The sequence below is a fragment of the Anas platyrhynchos genome, chromosome 24 (genome assembly GCF_047663525.1).
Source record: "Anas platyrhynchos isolate ZD024472 breed Pekin duck chromosome 24, IASCAAS_PekinDuck_T2T, whole genome shotgun sequence".
Taxonomy (NCBI): domain Eukaryota; kingdom Metazoa; phylum Chordata; class Aves; order Anseriformes; family Anatidae; genus Anas; species Anas platyrhynchos.
The window spans coordinates 4,298,969-4,316,580 of NC_092610.1; the positions used below are offsets into that span (position 1 = coordinate 4,298,969).

The 17,612-nt window shown below is 56.9% G+C and overlaps 1 protein-coding gene across 9 annotated transcripts in view; it reads left to right on the plus strand.

The window, feature by feature from the left end:
• PHACTR4 (phosphatase and actin regulator 4) overlaps positions 1-17,612 on the plus strand; it is a 60,414-nt gene that overhangs the window by 38,455 nt on the left and 4,347 nt on the right. For 7 of the 9 annotated variants that reach the window (XM_072027311.1, XM_072027317.1, XM_072027318.1 and 4 more), the window contains 8 exons: positions 8,163-8,339; positions 8,801-8,881; positions 11,878-12,042; positions 12,171-12,530; positions 15,079-15,658; positions 16,305-16,528; positions 16,957-17,107; positions 17,505-17,560. In XM_072027311.1, coding sequence (XP_071883412.1) covers positions 8,163-8,339; positions 8,801-8,881; positions 11,878-12,042; positions 12,171-12,530; positions 15,079-15,658; positions 16,305-16,528; positions 16,957-17,107; positions 17,505-17,560 — 1,794 coding nt within the window. Of the gene's footprint in view, positions 1-620; positions 967-8,162; positions 8,340-8,800; positions 8,882-11,877; positions 12,043-12,170; positions 12,531-15,078; positions 15,659-16,304; positions 16,529-16,956; positions 17,108-17,504; positions 17,561-17,612 lie in introns of those variants that run through there. The other 2 variants (XM_072027310.1, XM_072027316.1) reach the window with 2 other exon arrangements.

The following is a 17,612-nucleotide window of genomic DNA, read 5'->3' on the forward strand; positions in this document are numbered from 1 at the left end:
GTCACTTCTGCGAATTCCTGCGTGTTTTTGAAAATGTTCTGTTTCCTCTGGGCTCAGACAAAGCTGCTGAATGCTTCAACGTCGCCCCGTCCCGCCGCGGTCTGGTCTGTAGGACACCGAAGCCCGAACACAAACTTTGGGTGAAAAAGAGCAGAATCCGAGTGGGAGTATTTAAATTCTGTTGTGATGCAAATGCTGAGAGGGACGTTTGTAACCGTAGCCATCGAGATGAGATGCGTGTATCAAAAATAAACTTTTATCTCCCTTACCGAAGCCCCTTTGTTTAATTTAAAGAAGAGCCTCTCCCTGCCCCTCCTACCTTCCCGGTAACTTTAGTGGATAGGGGAATTGTTGTTAAATCCTACTTTTATCGTGCACCTGGCTCGGTGCGCAGCAGCTGGGGCACTTTGTGATTGCCTTTAACCCCAGGGCTGTGTTACAGCACGGGGCTTTCCCCCCTGGTGGTGTCATGGCTCAGGTAGGCTCTCGGCACCCCTCCGCTCTCCCTCCTGGCTCCCAGCTTTTTCAGGGCTGGGTGCTGGGAAGGACCAAGGGGTGTTGATGATTTGGGTTGTGCAGCTCAGTGGCTGGAGCCTTGGCTGTCTCCTCCCCTTCCTGAGCTTCAGCCCCAGCCAGCGAGGCTCTGGAATGACAGGCATTCCTGCGCCAGGGGAGCTGGCATGGGCGCCTATTTATGAGAATCAAGTGCCTGGGCTCCGGGGGACGGGGACGGGACCCTCACCGCACACCCTGCCACCGCCTCGCCTCCTGCAGCCACTGCGCTCACCCGGTGCTGGACCCTTGCCCGTTCGTGGCCGTGGATTTACCATTTCCAAGGGCTCCGGAGCTCTCCCGGGGTCCCGGCTGCTTTTTCTCTCCCTTCCCGCTGCCTCCCGGAGAGCCGCTGGGGAAGGGATCGGATGGGGCAGCCGCACTTCTCCAGACCGGTCAGTCCGGCTGCTTTCGGTGAGTAATGGAGGGCAAGGGAGAGAGAGGGACGGCGGGGCAGGACCGCAGGTGAAACGGAGGAGTCGGGAGGGGAGGAATGCAACGCGGGGCTTGTGTAACCTGCGCCCGGCTGGGAGCCGGGAGGAGAAACGGGAGGAATCACTCCATTTCCTTCCTTTCTCCTCCGTCCCGCGCGGTGCTGCGTTCTGCTGGTCCGCGGGCAGGCTCCCAGCCCAGGTTTTTAGGGGTGGCTGCAGGGGCACGAGCTTTGCGAATAAAACTGCCTCCTTGCGTGCGCAGCACCCCGCTTTTGGGGCTTGGCAGTCGCCTCTCTGCTTGTTTTCTCTCTCCTCTGCCAGGTAGCTCTAGGCTGAGTTTTAGCTGATGGGGTTTGGTGGATGGGGAGACCCGATCCTCCCTTCTCTGAGGCTTTGGGAGCGGTGCTGCTTCCCAAACAGCGCCCGGTGCCGTGCCTGGGACTGGGATGCACTGGAATCTGTTTCTGCTGTCACATCCCCAGGGCTGGCAGCTGCCCGGCCCGAGCTGCCCGCTCCATGCACCAAATTAGCTGATTTTTACAGAAACACTTGACACCGTGCACAGCCAGCTCCCCGAGGGACAGATGATTTCCCTAATTCTTTTTCACTTTTATGACTTTGAACCTCCGGAGCGTTTTTAGGGCTCAGATTAAAGCGGTGACTTTGCTCCCCACCCCCGGTTTGCTCTGGCTGGTCTTGTTCAAGAGCTGCTAAAAATAAGTGGTATTGAGAGAAGAAAACTTCATCCTTCTCCGCGCTGTCCGTGGCGATGGGCAGCGTCTCCTCGGGTTTAGGGGCTGGTAGAGGATGGATCCGCCCCGTCTCGGCCTCATCTCTCACCAGGCACCAGAGACGTGGGTGACTTTGAGAGGAGTGGGGTCACCGGCACAATGATGCTGCGCCGTGCTCGAGCCTGGGGGTTCCTGCAGCTGGTCTCGGGTCTTTGCTCGTGGTGCTGCTTGTGGAGCTCCTCCAGAACAAATTGGGACTTTGGAGAGACGGCTGGGGTGTTAATTTTGGCAGGATGCTGGTGAAAAGGAAGGTCTGGGGAAGATGATGGTGATCAGCAAGGTACAAAACCCCAGGGCTGGGACTATTTGAGGCTGCTTTGTGATCGCAGTCTTCTCTTGCTTTAAGGTCAGGATTTGTGTCTTCCCTGGACCCTTCAGGAAGCGCGCGTGAAGTTTCCGAAGCTGCTATCGGAAGCTAGAAACATTTACTCAAAGCGCTTTTCTGATGCCCTAACCTTAACAGCGCTTCCATCAAAGGAGTCTTTGTTTGCTTGTTGGGTCGGAGCTGTTTTGCTTGAAAGCATTTTTGCATTCTGAGCTGCTCGGCCTGGCACAAGGAGGCTGAGTAACCCTGCGCCCCGTGCACCAGCGCCGTTTTGGCACCGGGAGCGTTTGTTGCAGCGCGGGCTGGGCTTTGCAAGGCGCTCTGGCTGTAGCCTGAGGTCCAGGCTCTGCTGCAAAACGTGCTCCCGAGGTGCAGTGACGTCGGGGTTGTAATGAGCAGCAAAAAGCTCCCGATGCACCTGCAGGCCTGGGGACAGCACAACAGCTCGGGGAGCGGAGGTGATTGAGGTGCTGGGAGCTGCTGCCGCGGCGTCGGGTGCCTAATTTGTCCCGGTGACGTCTGGCTTTCGGTGAAGCACTCGCAGCGTAGCACGGCCTTGTGAATTGACAGACCCACAGCAGCGAGCCTCGAGGCCACGGCTGGGGCAGAAGTGCCCGGTGAGCTCCTCGTGAACAGAAATCCTGGAACTTGAGCTAATTACCGGTTACCGCTCCAGTGCCACCAGTCACTGCTCTAAGGGATGGGCTCTGAGGGAAATGTGGTTTGTCCACGGTAGCAATCTGGCTCCGGAGCTCACGATTTACACACTGTGAGTCCTCTCCAGAAGGAAATGAGAAAGCATCAGCGTGTTCTTCGTGAGGCTCTGTCCAGAAGGATGGAATTAAAGAGCTCTCCCATCCCCAGACAGGGGCATGGTCCTGCTGTACCGCGGGTGAGAAGCGTCTGCTGGGGCTCAGGGCGGCTCTGCCAGCCCTCGGGTGTCTGCAGAGACATTTTGGGGAGAAAAGCAGCAAGTTCTCATCTTTTCCTAACAGCTTTTGTCCTGTCCTGGGGCTCGCTGACCCTTCCTCCTTAGGGGAGGGTTGTGCCACTTTGTTCATGAGCACTGGAACTCAGCCGTTTCCCTCCCAGGCATTTAGGAACAGAATATGAATTGTCAGCATCTGGGAGCCGCTGCTTTGATTTCTTCACATCCTCCTTGCTTTGTTAGGGTCCCCAACTTGGGCCTTGAAGTGATTTTCAGTTTATGTAATGGTGTGGCAGCCCAAAACAAAATAAACTTCTCCATAGCCCTGCTGGCTTTTGATGGTGTGTGGCCTGAGTCGAAACGGTTTCAGAATTCACCAGGACCCGTTCTGCAGTGACCTGCGCTCGATGCAGCTTGGCTCTGATTTTAATTCTTGAATTCTCTGCCCCAGAGGCCCAGCTGTCTCGGAGTGTTGCAGGTATCCTCCCTAGGAGAGATCCTTAACGAAGTAAAGGATTTTTGTTCATGTTGGTGCCTGAAACCTCTGCGGTGCCTCTCCCACCGAGGTGGCTTCTCTGGGATAACATCGCGGCAGCCACCACGTACCCCCCGTGCCCTTGCTTACAGGGTGCAGTGGGTGAGGAGCTTTATTTCTGCCTAGATTTTGGGGGTGAGATGGGAGCGTAAATGCATCGCAGTTTGCAGAAGGCGGGTTTGGAAGACCAGCTGGCCAGGCGGCTCTTGGACTCACTGCGTCCCTCGCTCCTGGCACCGCCGCAGCTTTCTGCCTCCTCGTGTCTCCAGCCCGTGCCAATCGTGTGACGCTTCCCGAGACTGCTGCAGCCCAAACGTTTTGGGTTAAGGCGGATCTGATGCTTAAACAGCTCAAATTCACCTGCTTGTTTTGGTGGAGCGGGATCAGGGCACACGTTGAGCGTTGCGGAGGGATCTGCAGCAGCTTCGGGTAGGGAAGGGAGGCAGCAGCTGGGGCACGGCTCCGTCCCCAGACCCACGGGGTCTGTCCGAGGCATGGCAGCAATGCTCTGAAGTCTCAGCAGGTGTTTTATCACGGACTTTTCCTCGACCAGGGCTGTGCAGCGGGGCTGGGTGAGGGCTGCGGGTGTCGGGGTGCGCTCTGACACCTCCTGGCCACTCCAGGGCCACTTGGCGGCGATGGGCGCTTCGCGTGGCTTTGGTGGAAGGGCTGAGCAGCTCGTTCTCTGGCACGGGGACACACTGAGACCTGCTTACTGGAAAGCTCTTGACCTTCTCATGACTCCCCTGGCTTTACCCGGGCCCGCACAACCTCGCTTAACCTTTCCCCATAAATTTAAAATGCATTTTCCAGCCCGGGACCGCAGCGCAGGTGAGGCTGGCTCCCTGGGCGCAGACTTGCCACGGAGGTCAGCAGCCTGGGTGTGAAGGCATCAGCTCCTGATGCTTCTCCCCTTTCTCTCCGGGTCTGGTTCCTCTCTCAGCCCCGCTGCCTTCCCCGAGCATCCCTGGTGCTTCCCCTGCTGCCTCCCTGGGTGCGAGCCGCAGCCTCGGACCCTCCTGCCCCTCGTGGAGCACAGCGAGGAGAGGCACGGAGAAATCCACCTTGAAATCCACCTTGCCAAGGCTCCTTTCTCTGCGAGGTGCCCTCTCTGAGCCATGCCTCATGGAAATTCGAGGTAGAAACGGGCTGTGGCTGGAGGAAAGTTCCTTTTCCAGGGGCGTGTGAGCACCATCCAACATGAGCAGTCACCAACAGGGAGGGTGTTGAAGGTACAGCTCCAAGAGCACACCTACAGCTGCCGAGCCGCCTGCTAATTAGCAGCAAAGGCAATTCATAATTGCATCAGAGCAGGCTATTTTAAATGTCGGTGTCCACACGGTAATTATGGGGTGGGAAGGGGAAGTGTCACGGCAGGGATCGGGCACCCCGGGCCCTCCTGAGCAGCCTCCCTGCGGAGCTGGAGCCCCCGGGTGTGCGGGGAGGGAGCTGCTCTCGTGGCATCAACACGGGGCTTTTGCTCTGCTGGGAGCACGGGGTGGTGAAAACGACTTGGGTTGGGTCTGTGCGCTAGGGGAGGGCGCGTGGTGTGCCCGTTCCCTCATCTTCCATGGCTGTTTCTGGGCAGAACTGGTGGTAAAACACCACAACTGGGTGTTTAAAACACCAAAACCCAGTGTTTTCATGTTGGTCAAGCCCTGATTCACGGCACAAGCCGCGGCACGGCGGAGGAACCAGCCCGCAGTTATTAGATATCGATGGCGAATGTCATGACGAAACCCAGCTGCTGTATTAACCTGCCTGCTCGCAGCTAGTGGCAGCCAGGCACCTGGTGCAAAACTCCACCCCGAGATGGTATTCGGCTCCGACAGCCAGGCCTGGGCTGCAAGGAGCTGGTGAAACAGATCCTTCCCCATGGGATAAAGCTCGCACGTGGGCTTTTCCCCACCCTGCTGCCTCCAGCTGTGCCTGGTTTGGGGTCGTGGTGTGTCCCCGACGGTCCCCGCTCATCCTTTTGTGTCCGTTCCCCAGCTGCTCGGAGGTGACCGGCGGGGGATTGCTCCTCGTCCTCCCTCTAATTGGAAACGGAGACACCGCAGCTCGCTGAGGTCTCCCTTCATTAATCCACGGACCTGACCGTTGAGTTTTCTTTTAATAACTCGTTCTGCTTAGCGCAGCACTGCGACGGCTCGGGTGGCAGGGCACATAGGTTACATTCCTGAGGGCGATTCAGAGAAGGGACACACACACACACACACGTGAAATGAGCTCGGCACGGCCGTCTTCGGTTCTGATGCTGCCCCTGGGAGAGGTGTGGGGCACCGAACGTGGGCTCGGAAGTGCCTTGGGTGGCTCTTGGGACCCAAATTCAGCACGCGGCTTGTGCCTGGTGAGCAGTGCCGTGAACACTGCTTCTTCATATCGCATGTACCACTCGGGGTAATGTGCTGGTCTCTGAAGAACGTGCCTCTGAGCATCCAGACAATTCAGCTCTGGGTTTCTGGGAGCCCGAAATGCCATTTTGTGTGTCCCTGCTTCCTCCCTCCCTCCCTCCCAGCAGAAAATCACAGAATAGAGCCGCAGAAAATCGCGGCTCGGTGCTGACATCTCGGCTGCTACGTTCCACCCAGATGCTCTCCTGTTACCAAGCCAGCTTTTATAAGAAGCAGCTCAGACACTGAATTATCATCCTTTTTTTCCAAATAAACGTGGACTGGCATCAGTTTCTCACTGGCTGTGAGTGAGCTTTCTGTAAGGGGGATGACTTTATGTTAAAAATAAATAAATAAATCCACTCCCATCCCCTCAACCATCACTGCATGAAATCTGGAGTCCAGTAAGCAGGAGGAGAGAAACCTGTGCAGCACTGGAAGGATCGTGAGTTTTAGGGGAAGTCTGAAATGGCCACAATCAGCTCTGCAAATAGTTTTTTTCCCTGCTGGCTAGCACAGCAGCAGGTCACTTCCCTGCCACTCCAGCCCCTCGATAAACCTGTGTCCTGGGCTGGTTTTCCTCTTCCTCCATCACAGCTTAAAGACCACACTTCTCACATGGGATCTGGATCCTCTTTCTGAAATATTCTCCATTTTCCCTTGTGCTGCGAGCTCTTCTCTTCCTTGCTGTCCACTGGTCTTCGTTTCACTTGTGCTCAGAGCAAGAAGCTGGGATCCTGCTGTGCCGTGACCCCCGGCGCCCACCCAGCTGCCCCAAGCCTCCGAAATCCCACACCGGGCAGTGCTGCAGGTCCACCAAAAGTCAGCAGCTGGGGTTTTCTGGGTTTATTTCCCATCCTCTGCTCTTGCCCACGTTGGCAGGAGTCAGCTTTTATGCGTCCGAGTCTGTTATCCTCGGTGGGTGTTTGATGTGACAGGTACAGTGTCAGCTCCTTGCCCTCCCTGCGAAGAGGCTTTCCCCTAAAATTCCTTTCCCAATCTCTTCGCCCCAGGAGCTGGGATTTCTGGCTGAACTCACCGCCTGGCCCAGGGGGGGTTGGCTTTTCTGCAGGTACATCACACGGGCTTGCCTGAGACTGACTGAAGGGTTTTTGGGATCCCAGGAGGTTTGCAGACTCCACACTTGACCCAAAGGCTCAAACATGAGCTGCACAAGGGCGATGTGCAAGGCAGCACCCCAGCCCGGCATGCAGTGTTGGGCAGGACTTTTGTAGGACCGGAGGAAGTCTCGAGGCCGTTCCCCATGGTTTATGCTCCCACAGGGCTGGGGTGCTCCCGTCTTACCCCGTACCAAAGCCAAGGATCCGCAGCCTGCAGGCGAAGACCACGAGCAGCCCGCCAGCTGCCTTCACTTAGGTTGTGCATGCTCAGATTTTTTTTCCTGCAGGCTCTGCTGGATTCTGCTGACTGTAAGCGTTCCCTTGTAAGCGTTCCCTTGTAACTGTTCCCTTATGTTCCTTGTGTTTCGCCCCATACCCAGGAACCGGCAACGCCAGGCGGGCCAGGACTGCAAGTCACCAGCAGGGTTTTGTGCTCTGGTTGCGCTTCCCAAGTCGTTCCTTTATGAAATTTGCTGCACTAAGTCAGGGTTTTTCTGCACGTCCCTTCCCACCTCTGTGTCCTTCTTGCGTTGTTCCCCAGAGACCCGGAGTGCAGTAGGTGGAGCGCGGGCCCGTATTGTGTTGCTTTCCTGTGTGGTTGTTGCTCTTGGCTGGCGATGCCGGCCTTATTTAGAGAGGAAAAATCAGCGAGACGGAGCTCCAGCACGGGGCTGGCAGTTGTGCTGTGCGTAGACGGCCACGAAAAGGGGCTTTGCAGGCTGGGGGCTGTGTGGTCGTGTCCTGACATGGGTCTAGCACCAGTCACTTCCAGCTGTGGATGAGAAACCGCAGCAGTGATGCGTGGTCCTTGGGCGAAGCCGTGGCACTGCAAACCTCAACTAACCCTCGGTTCGTCAGGAGGCCTCTCAGCCGTTCCCCTTTGCACTGTTAACTTTGGACACCCCCTCCTCGTCTCCCCGAGCCAAACGCCGGTGGGTGACGTGGAGGCGTGGAGTCTTGCTGCCTCCTTTGCATGAGCACACGTCGCCGTTCCGCAGGGTGCGAGGGGCTGGCTGGTGGGAGATGGCAAATGTCCTCTGCGGCACGAAGGTAAAAAATCCCTCTGTGTTCTTCCCCGTGCAGCTGAAGAGGTGGATCACCCCCCGAGCGATGCCGGCATGGGGGTCGATGTTCTGGAATCGGGCGACACCACGCCTCCCACCAAGAGAAAAAGCAAGTTCTCGAGCTTCGGCAAGATCTTCAAGCCCTGGAAGTGGAGGAAAAAGAAAAGCAGCGATAAATTTAAGGAGACTTCGGAAGGTAAGGGGGGCGGCAGGGTGGGAATCCCTCCTCCAGCTGGGGAAGGTGCGCTGAGCCCGCTGCCTGCTGAGGGCAGCTCACGGCCACGAGCGCCAGCACACATGAGAGCCAAAGCGTGACTTGGGCGATGGGCTGGCACCTGCGAGCTCCCCAGAAACACCTTGCCGTGGAGCAGTGCTCACAGATGAGCAAATTCCTCCCTGGAAGGAAGCTCCCGAGGCAGCCGCGGGGAGGGAGGGAGGGTTTGCTCCATGATCACCAACCTAGCGCGAGGCGCAGGCCTGGGCGTGCAGTCCCCCCACCCTCCTATTAATCCGGGCAGTGCAGTGAAATTCGAAGCCCTTTTACTTCTTCCAGAGGCCTTTAAAACAAAAAAAAAAACAAAATATCGTCTTGAACTTCTAGCCTACCCTGTTTTCTGAGTGCTTTTCTTTTTTTTTTTTTTCCGATTTAATTATCAGTTTTAGAACGAAAGATTTCTATGCGAAAGCCAAGAGAGGAGCTGGTAAAAAGAGGGGTTCTGTTGGAAGACCCTGAGCAGGGTGAGTCCGCACCTGAGCTTCTCCTCCGCCTGTCTGTGTTCTGTGTAGCTCACCTTCCTCTGCCAGCACCCCCTCCTTGCAGCTCTCCTTCTCGGGGAGGCAAATTTAAGGGCTCTTACTTCCTGACGTGGTTCTTGTCTGTCTGTCTTGCCCTCCTCGCTGTTCACCTGGCAAAGGGAAGGCAGCCTGCCCGGTTAGGAAGATGTCCCAAAAAAAGAGCAGTGCCTGGCTTGGGCATCTTCCTGCTGCCAGCGGGTGTCCTGCATGTCCCTCCCCACCCTGTCCCTCGTGTGCGTGTCCTGGTCCAGCCACCCCGTCCCGTCCCGTCCCATTAAGGCACATTTGGGCTCAGCACCTCTGGCTTGTTCCCATCACGCTGACCATCGTGGGAGAGGCGCTGACCTCGGAGTTCAGGTTTGAAGGCTTTAGGCATGGAAAAAGGGGCCAGGAGCTGCCCTGGGGTAGGGGGATTTCCTCGAGGAGTTACGGATGGGTTGCCTCGTGCTATGGCATTATATTTGGCCCTGTTGTGGCTTATTGAAGGTTTTTATTGGGGTGGCCCTTTGGGGACCCAGGAGTTGGGCTCGGTGATCTTTGTGGGTCCCTTCCAACTCGGATATTCCGTGATTTTCCTACTTTGTCATCCCTGCTGTCTGAACTGGGGTCAACCTGCCAAAATTACCCTTCTGCCAGCTCAGTTCTCCCTCGGGTGTAACAGGGAGAGGGCAGGAGCGGTGGCAGAGCAGCCCACCTGAGCTTTGGCTAAGCCCACGCTGGTTCTTCTAAGGGTGAGTGATTCTCCGTAGAGTTCTTCTAAGAAAGGTACCAAGTGGAAAAGTGGAGGTAAAATTAAAAAAAAAAAGGTGGTTTTCAGAGCCAACCACTGAAAGCTAAACTGCGAAGTAAAAGCTAACAGGGTTGTTTGCAGCTGCCCTGTAATAAAAGCCACTTACAGCCACCTGAGGGGGTGAGTGCTGGGCTGGAGGAAGAATTCCCCGTGGTACACGAGTGTAGGAGGTCACAGGATGAAACTGTGGAGGAGATCAAAGGCCTCGTGTAGCAAACTTCCCGCTGGAGATGACAGAGGAGAGGTCTTCCAGACGGTAAGGCTGGACCAGAAGCGTGGCTGAGAGGTGGAATTGTTTTCTGCTTGAAGTCATCTGATCTGGCCTCAGGAGCTGGAGATGGTTGGAACCGGGACAAAGTGCAAGCCCAAGGGATGAGGGAGAGATCGGTGTTGTCAGGGGGGTTAGATTAGAAGGAGCAATATCTAAATCCCTTTATTCTATGGTTTTTAAGACACTGGAAGGGTCATGAGATGGAGGGGTAGGTTTCTGTATTTCCTTGCAGTTTTATGACCTGCTCTTACAGGGTCAGCTAATTCTCTTAGGCGAGTCCATAGCAAAAAAAATAGATAAATCTGGAAACCCCTGAGCGAGCAAGGAGGTAGGGAAGAGGCACAGCAGAGGCTTTTTGAACCCCAGAGGTCGTGCTGCTGGCCCTGACCTTGGGGGAGGCTTCGGGAGCAGCGAGGAGCCGGCGCTGTGCTGCAGCTCCCTGCCAGAGAAGGGCACGCTAGGTGTGAATGACTAAGGAAAAGCAAGATCGTACTGTTCCTGCCTCCCTGGCTGAAAACTCCGGCTAGCCAGAGGCGATTGCTGCTATAAAAAGCTCCCAGCTCATCTCTTGAGTTTCAGCCCTGGCTGGGGAGGAAACTCCCTCTTGCTGCTGTCTGCACTTCCTGCATTTCAGGGAAGGGCAGAGCTGTTTTCCATCTCCTTGCAGGAACCGAGGCTTTTTTTTTTTTTCTTCTTTTCTTTGCAGAAAAAGAAAGCCTGGGGAGCTTTCAGCTTGGCACCTTTGCTTTCAGCTTCTGCATAACACCGGGACACTTCTGCATAACGCCGTGCTCCCCTAGGGGAGGGGAGAGAGCATCTCGGGGTGGGGAGAAGAGGGCAGGGGGATAAATCAGCAAAAATTGGAGCAGCAGAACGTGCTACAACACCTGGCAGGCTCCTGATGCTGTCCACGAATTGCCTGAGAGATGCTAGGCTGAAAAAGCTAGGGATTGTGAATCAAACGGGTGCTGTCCGTGCTCAAGTTTTCTTGAAACAGAAAGCGGTGAGAACAGGCACTGCCCCCTAAAAGGGACGTCAAGCCTGAACCTGGGAGTAATATTAAGAGGTTGTCCTGTCAAGGCAGTTAAGGAGGCAGAGCATGGTTGAGGATTTCAGCCTTTGGTAGAGCTTTAAGCGCTCTCAGGAGCATCAGGATCAAGCAGGGCTGAAAAGATTTGATTTATTTATTTACTCCAGAAGAGGTCTTGCTTCTGACATTTGGGAGACTCCATGCTGGCATCTACGAAAGCAGAGGCTGTCAGGCTGAGCTGCGTCAGGCTGATGAAGATGCATTGTTACATCTGATTAAAACAAAGGTGAAAAGTGAGGAAAGCTGCACTGCGGGCACAGCAGTCATCTTGCTGCCCAATTCAGAGTAGAAACGTAAGGAGATAGGGATGCTCCAGCTCATTTTAAGGAATTACCAAAATCTACCATTTCGTGTGCAGTAGAAGACTTGGTTAGTGTTGGATTTTGTGTGATAACAGAAAATGTGATTGCTGTGTTGGGGTGAGGGGATGTGGAAGCTGCTGGAGGCTCACTGTGACCCCAGCCTTGCTGGGCACACCAGTCCGGTGTTTGTAAACGTGGCAGCATTCTTCCTAAATAAGGAGGCAGGTGAAGAGGCTGCTGAAGAAGACAAACACTCGATGGGACCCCGTGCTGTAGTATTTTGCTTGTTGATAATGAAATCGAGAGCTCTCAGCCCGAGCTGGGGTTGGCTTTGCTGTGCTCTCCGCTGCAGGAGGGAGGCAGAAGATCGGCTCTTGTGGAAGCCAGAGAGAAATCGGTGCAGATCGGTGGCAGCTCAGCCACGTCTCTTCTCTCACGTGCTTTCTGAGCGTTTTCTCTTGTTTCTCTCCTCCCGGCCCCTTGTAGATGGTGAGGATCCAGAGAAGCTGAACCCGCCGGCCCTGAAGAATGGCCACACGGTCCCCATCGGTGGTCCCGGGGCCGGTAACCCGGACAGCCAGGAGGAGGAGCCCCCGAAGTCATCCAGCCTTAGGAAGCCTGTTCCAGCTGAGGAACCAAAGAAAAGACAAGGTAAGAAAGCAGAGCGTGCAGGGTTGTTTGCTTCAGGTTCGTATGGGGCTAGCTTTGAATTCTCACCTGATTTTTCCTCCCTCCTCTGGGCCGTGCAGCCTCTGTAACGGAGCTGTGTCACCTTGCAGGCTCATCCAGCAGCCAACCCGGTCCCGAATCGGAGCCGGCGCAGGAGCCCCACGTTCCCAGGCAGCCTCTTCTTCCTCCGAAAAGACCTCCCTCCACGTCCCAGGAGGCAAACGAGGTGCAAGCCAAGGATCCAGCACCCGCCAGCAGCGCAGCCAAAACCGTGCCCACCACCACGGCCCCCGTGGCAGCAAAGACAGTCAGTTCCACTGCTGCCCCCTCCCCAGCCCCCAGGACTCTGCCCCCTGCTCTTGCCGGTGCCAACACTACTGCTCCCGTCAGCACAACCAGCACAGCTCCTGCCAAGCAGCCTCCCGTCCCGCCGCCCAAGCCCGTCAACAGGAACAGCAACTCGGTGCTAGGTGAGTGCCTCCGCGAGCTGCCGTGGTGGGCGCTCCGCAGCCTGATATCCCCTCACAGAGGGGAGAGACTGTGCTTTGGTGTGATTTAGAGGATATTGTATCACAAATGTTTGGTGGTTTTTGCTGAAAACAGCTCAGTTGGAGCATAAAAGGTGTGCCAGTGTGTAGCCAGGGCATCCGTGTGCTGAGAGCAATTTCCTGGAGTGCTCTGCCCCAAGTCACCCGCGGTGTCGGACGGGCACGTTTCCTACGTGCTTTGAGCTGAATCTTCACACTTAGGGAAAGAATGAAGCGTCTTAGCTCTGTTTCTAAGCAGAGGAGCTGGGAGGAGTTCCTTAAAGCTGAGGTCCTGCCCTGGTCAGGACTTTTCGAGGCGCTGCTGGGGAAAAAGAGCCATCTCCGGTCACCAGCCTGGTCGTGTTTCTCAGGTCACCTGCTGAGCTCTGCAGTGGGCTAGCAGAGGTGTGGGGAAGTTGTGTGCAAGTTACCATCTGAACCAGCCTGGGCCACTGCTTTCCGTGCAGACTGCATCCCTCTGCTCGGTTTGGGGCTTCTCCTTGCCCTAGCAGGTTGTGCAAGTGACCTCGATCTGGTATTAAACACTCCCGTATGCCAGACCAGCTCGATTAGTCCGACCGTGCCTGAGCACCCGATGAAATGCTTTCTTGTTTTCTTTAAGCTGCTTGCACACGTCGCAGAGGGTATTTGAAACGCCCCAGCACTAATTGCAGGAGGTACTTGTGGAACAAAAACTGGGGCTGGAGACAGCAGGCTGGCCAACGTCTGCTCGGACCCAGCCTCCCCAAAATCCGGGGCTGGGTGCAGCTGCAGGGGTGCGGAGGGGAAGGGAGGAGAGCAGCCAGCCCCTCGTCTCCTGGAGGAGAGAGCAGAGGCACGACGGAGCTGTCGGTGCCATCGAGGCACGAGCTTTGTTTTGCTGCTGTGGATAAGCAGCAGCAGTGGAACTGGCTTTGGGAGGTCTCTGGTGCACGCTCTGACTCCGTGTTTCAGTTGTGCTGCTGTAACCCAGGCAGGGAGAGCTGTCGGGGTGCAGACCGCCCGTTTGGTCCCTCCTGAAGCCGCTCTGTGCTCTGAGGCAGCAGCTGCAAACAAGGCTAAGGCAACGCTGGCCCTTGGGGACTGGGATTTTAATCAGCTTGAAAAAGAAAGCAGGGCACGGGGTGCCCTCCGGACGGCTGGGAGCTCGGCACAGCCCCGGTGCGTGGTGCTGGGGGGTTCAGGCGCAGTAGCTGAGACCTGGGGCTGGAGCAGTGGATCTGGCCGTGGTGGCACTCGCTGGCTTCCCTCCTTATCTTGCTGGCTCAGGAGGATGCTTTAAGTGGTGGCCGGCCCTCTTCTGTCTCCTCTTTCTCCTGCCAACTACTCGGTCCCTTTCAAAATCTGTCTGTGACCCGAGCCTGGTCCCGCCAGGCTCCGAGCACTGCGGAGGGGACACTGCAACCCCTCCGGGCTGGCGCTGATGGGAGCTGAGGGCACTCGGTGTTTTCCACAATCTGGCTCTTAATCTACGAGGGGAAAGTCTAAAAATGCTAAACATCCCAGCAATGTGCCCACCTCTCTCCAGTTATGCCGCCTTATCTCGGCGGGGCGCTCCCTGCCCGCAGCACCCTCTTGTGGTGCGCGCCTCCTCCAGCTCCCTGGTGGGGCCGGGCTGCGTGACCTTCCTCTGCTCCACTTCCAGCAGCTGGGAGAAACCTTCCCAAGCCCCACGGGTCATCGGAATATCGATGCTGAAGGCTGCAGGCTCCTACGGCAAGAGCAGAGCGGTCTTCAAGGGTGCAACTTCTTCCCTAGGACCTCAAGGGCGTTCTAGGAACCTAAAGAGATTTCCTCCTGCAGCTGTTTTCCTTGATATGATGTGATTCCAGTTTCTTCCCGTCTCCTCCATCACCCAGACAAATCCGATGACGATTCAAGGCTCTTACGTAGTTTTGGAAGCTTTAGTGTTTTTTTTTGGAGCAGGGCAAAAGCTCGTCCTCAGGCAGGAGCTGCCAGCAGCAAGGTGTCCTTGGGCTGGGCTGGCAGAGGAAGGGGATGGGGAAGGGGAAGGCACGCTGCTGCCTGCAGCTCTGCTGCCTTTTGCCTCCAAACGAATCACAGAATCACCGAATTTCTATTTCTTTAACATGCAAGGGAACCATCAACACAACCGGAGTCTGGGGTGCCCTGCGTGTCTCAGATTCCTTTGCAAAGGGGATGCTGGAAGCACAGCCACGAGGTGCCCTCCATCCATCCCTGCGCTTCTTGGCCGCGTGCTGGCTCTGGGGGAGCTCCATCTGCTGCCATCCGAGGGCTGGGGCCGAGTTCCCCCTCCCGGCCCGCGTGTGCCTGGCGGCTCTCCCAGCCCTCACCTTGGCTGCGGGAAGGGCGCACTGGAGGCTCGCAAGCTGCTGGTTGCTGGCACCTCGTAGCAGAAGAGCAGAGGAGACGGTTTGGGCCGAGGTTCTGAGTCCTTTGCTCGTACTCCACGCTGGCGAAGGGCGCCCGGCTGACGTCCCGTTAACTTTTGTGCTCCTTTGCTTTCCAGCGGAACTTTCCCAAGCGATGAACAGCGGAACGGCCTTGTCCAAGCCTTCCCCTCCTCTCCCACCGAAGAGAGGCCTCCTGCCTAGCACCACGACAGAGGCAGCTCCGGCTTCCAAGCCCCCGAGCGACAGGACGCTGACGGCAAGCCGCCCCATGCTGATCCCCATGCACATGGCCCCCGCGTACCCACCGCCCTCGCCATCGCCGCCGCTGCCCACGCACGTGCCACCGGAGCCTCCCCGCGTGCCCTTGCCCACCTCCACCCCCGTCCTGGACCCTCCCCGCTCCCTGGACCTGCCCAAAGAGCCCCCAGCTCCTCCCGAGGACTTCAGGCCCCCCGAGGCGGCGAAGAGGACGGCGGAGCAAGGCTTCGGCGAGCCCCACGCGCTGCCGCGCCTGCCCCAGGTCCCGCTGCACATTCGGATCCAGCAGGCTCTGGCCAGCCCCCTGCCCGTCACGCCGCCTGCCGACGGCTCGCACCGAGCCCACTCGCTGCTCTTTGAGAACGACGCCTTCGGGGAGGACGGCGGCACGCTGGGCAGGACGAGGTCCCTGCCGGTCACCATCGAGATGCTGAAAGTGTGAGTACCTCCCCGGCACCTCCAGTGCTTCCCTGACGCGCTGGAGTTGCGCCCCCTGCTTCTCACAGCCAGGCTTTGAAAAAAGAAAAAAGAAAAATGGGCTGCAAAGAAAGCAGCCCTGGTTTCTTTGCAACACTCCAGAAACCCATTTTGCCCCTTGGCTGAATCTTTCAGCCCCTTAGGGGCCCCGGTGCATCTTCCCCGTGAAGTTAACCGCAGTTCTGCAAATTTATCACTCCCAGGGAAATGTGTTCCGGAGTACAAATGCAGGCTGGTGCCAGCAATCTGGCCTGGCTTTAATTGCACGAAGGCAGAGCGAGGTTCTGGGTTTCATCCAGTCGTGGCCTGCCTAACCTTGCAAAAGGGAAGCAGGAAAGGGGCTGTCTCGTGTGTACCAGAGCTGAACCTGAAAGCCCCAGAGCAGGGTAGCGAGAGGCTCTCTTGTTTCTGCAGTGAGCCTGTGTCTGGCATTGCCCCCGAGAGCTCCCTGTGCTGTGGGGAGAGGATTTTGGGGGACGGAGCAGGGTCACGGGGCTCTTCTGTCTCTGGTTACGGGGTTCCCGCAGACCATGGGCTGAGCGCAGCCAACAGGGGATTTCCCGGCCCCGTGGGATGTGTTGAGATGTAATAGTGAGCTTCTCGTTAGTCCAGACGATGAGGAAGAGGAAGAGGAAGACCAGGAGGAAGAGCAGGCTCCGGGCCCCCGTGTGTATATCGGAGATGTGCCGTCCGTAACGATCATCCCCAAGCTGGTGCCCCAGGTGCTGCCGGAGGAGCAGGAGGGAGACGAAGGGATGAGCGACTCTGACTCGGAGGGGCCCATCCTGTACAAAGATGACGAGGATGAGGAAGAAGATGAAAGCCATAACAGTAAGGCTGTGACATTGCAGCTCCCTCCTTGCCCCTGCTGAGCTCAGTCCCGGCTGTACCATGAGCTGTATCAAAGAGCTGGCTCACACAGTGCTTGCACGCAGCTGGCTCTTGGTTTCATGCCCTACCACGTCCTCTCCCCTGCTTTTTCAAAGCCTGCAGCAGCCAAACCTGTGCGTTCAGCTGCTGAGATGCTCTCCCTCCAGCTGCAGATGGTTCATGCAATAGCCTGTGCTGTCTCACCCCTTCAGGTGGGGTGAGCTGCTGGCATGGCGCAGGGATGCTGGCTGCTGCTGTGGTGACCAGTTCTGGCACAACTGGGAGCTGTGGTGCTGAGCTGGGAAAGCAAACTCCAGGGGAAAGCACAACTGTTGGGGCTGTGCTCAGGTTCTGCAGCCCCCAGTCACATCCCATCGCTCTCCCCGCAGGCACGCTGGCTAACAAAGTGAAGAGGAAAGACACGCTAGCCATGAAGCTGGGGAACACGGCCGCGGTGCAGGAAGAGAAGTTTGTCTTCCCTCGGAAGAGCAAGGAGGAGTGGAACGAAATTCGGAACCAGATCGGGTCGACGTTGACCAGGTACCACAAGCAGAGGAGGGTTACGTGTGAACCGTCGGTACGGCTCGGGGGGGGACTGGACAAAGCTGGTGTCTTGTCGAAGCAGCCTCTGCTGTGAAGGCTGGAATCTTCTGGGTGAAGGGGGGGCTGCTGATGTTCCAGTCTCGGCTCATCTGCCCTGAGAAGTTTCTCTGAGCCCTTGGGGGGCACAGCACTTCCCTAACCTGGGCCTGGGGCTGAGCAGCTTGCTTGAGCAGAGGGGAGGAGAGCCCCAGACAGGGCAGCAGTGATCTCCAGTGGTGGCTGAGCATCTCTGAGGAGGTTTGGGAGCACTCAGACCACAAAGCAGTGGTGTTCTTCATCCCCTGCTGATGGATGACCAGATGACAGGCGCCTCATGTGTTCTGCTTTCCTTTAGGCGACTGAGTCAGAGACCGACAGCAGAAGAACTGGAGCAGAGGAACATACTTCAACGTGAGTAACGCTCCTCCGGTGGTCCTAAGTAATACAAGCTGCCGTGTTTCCC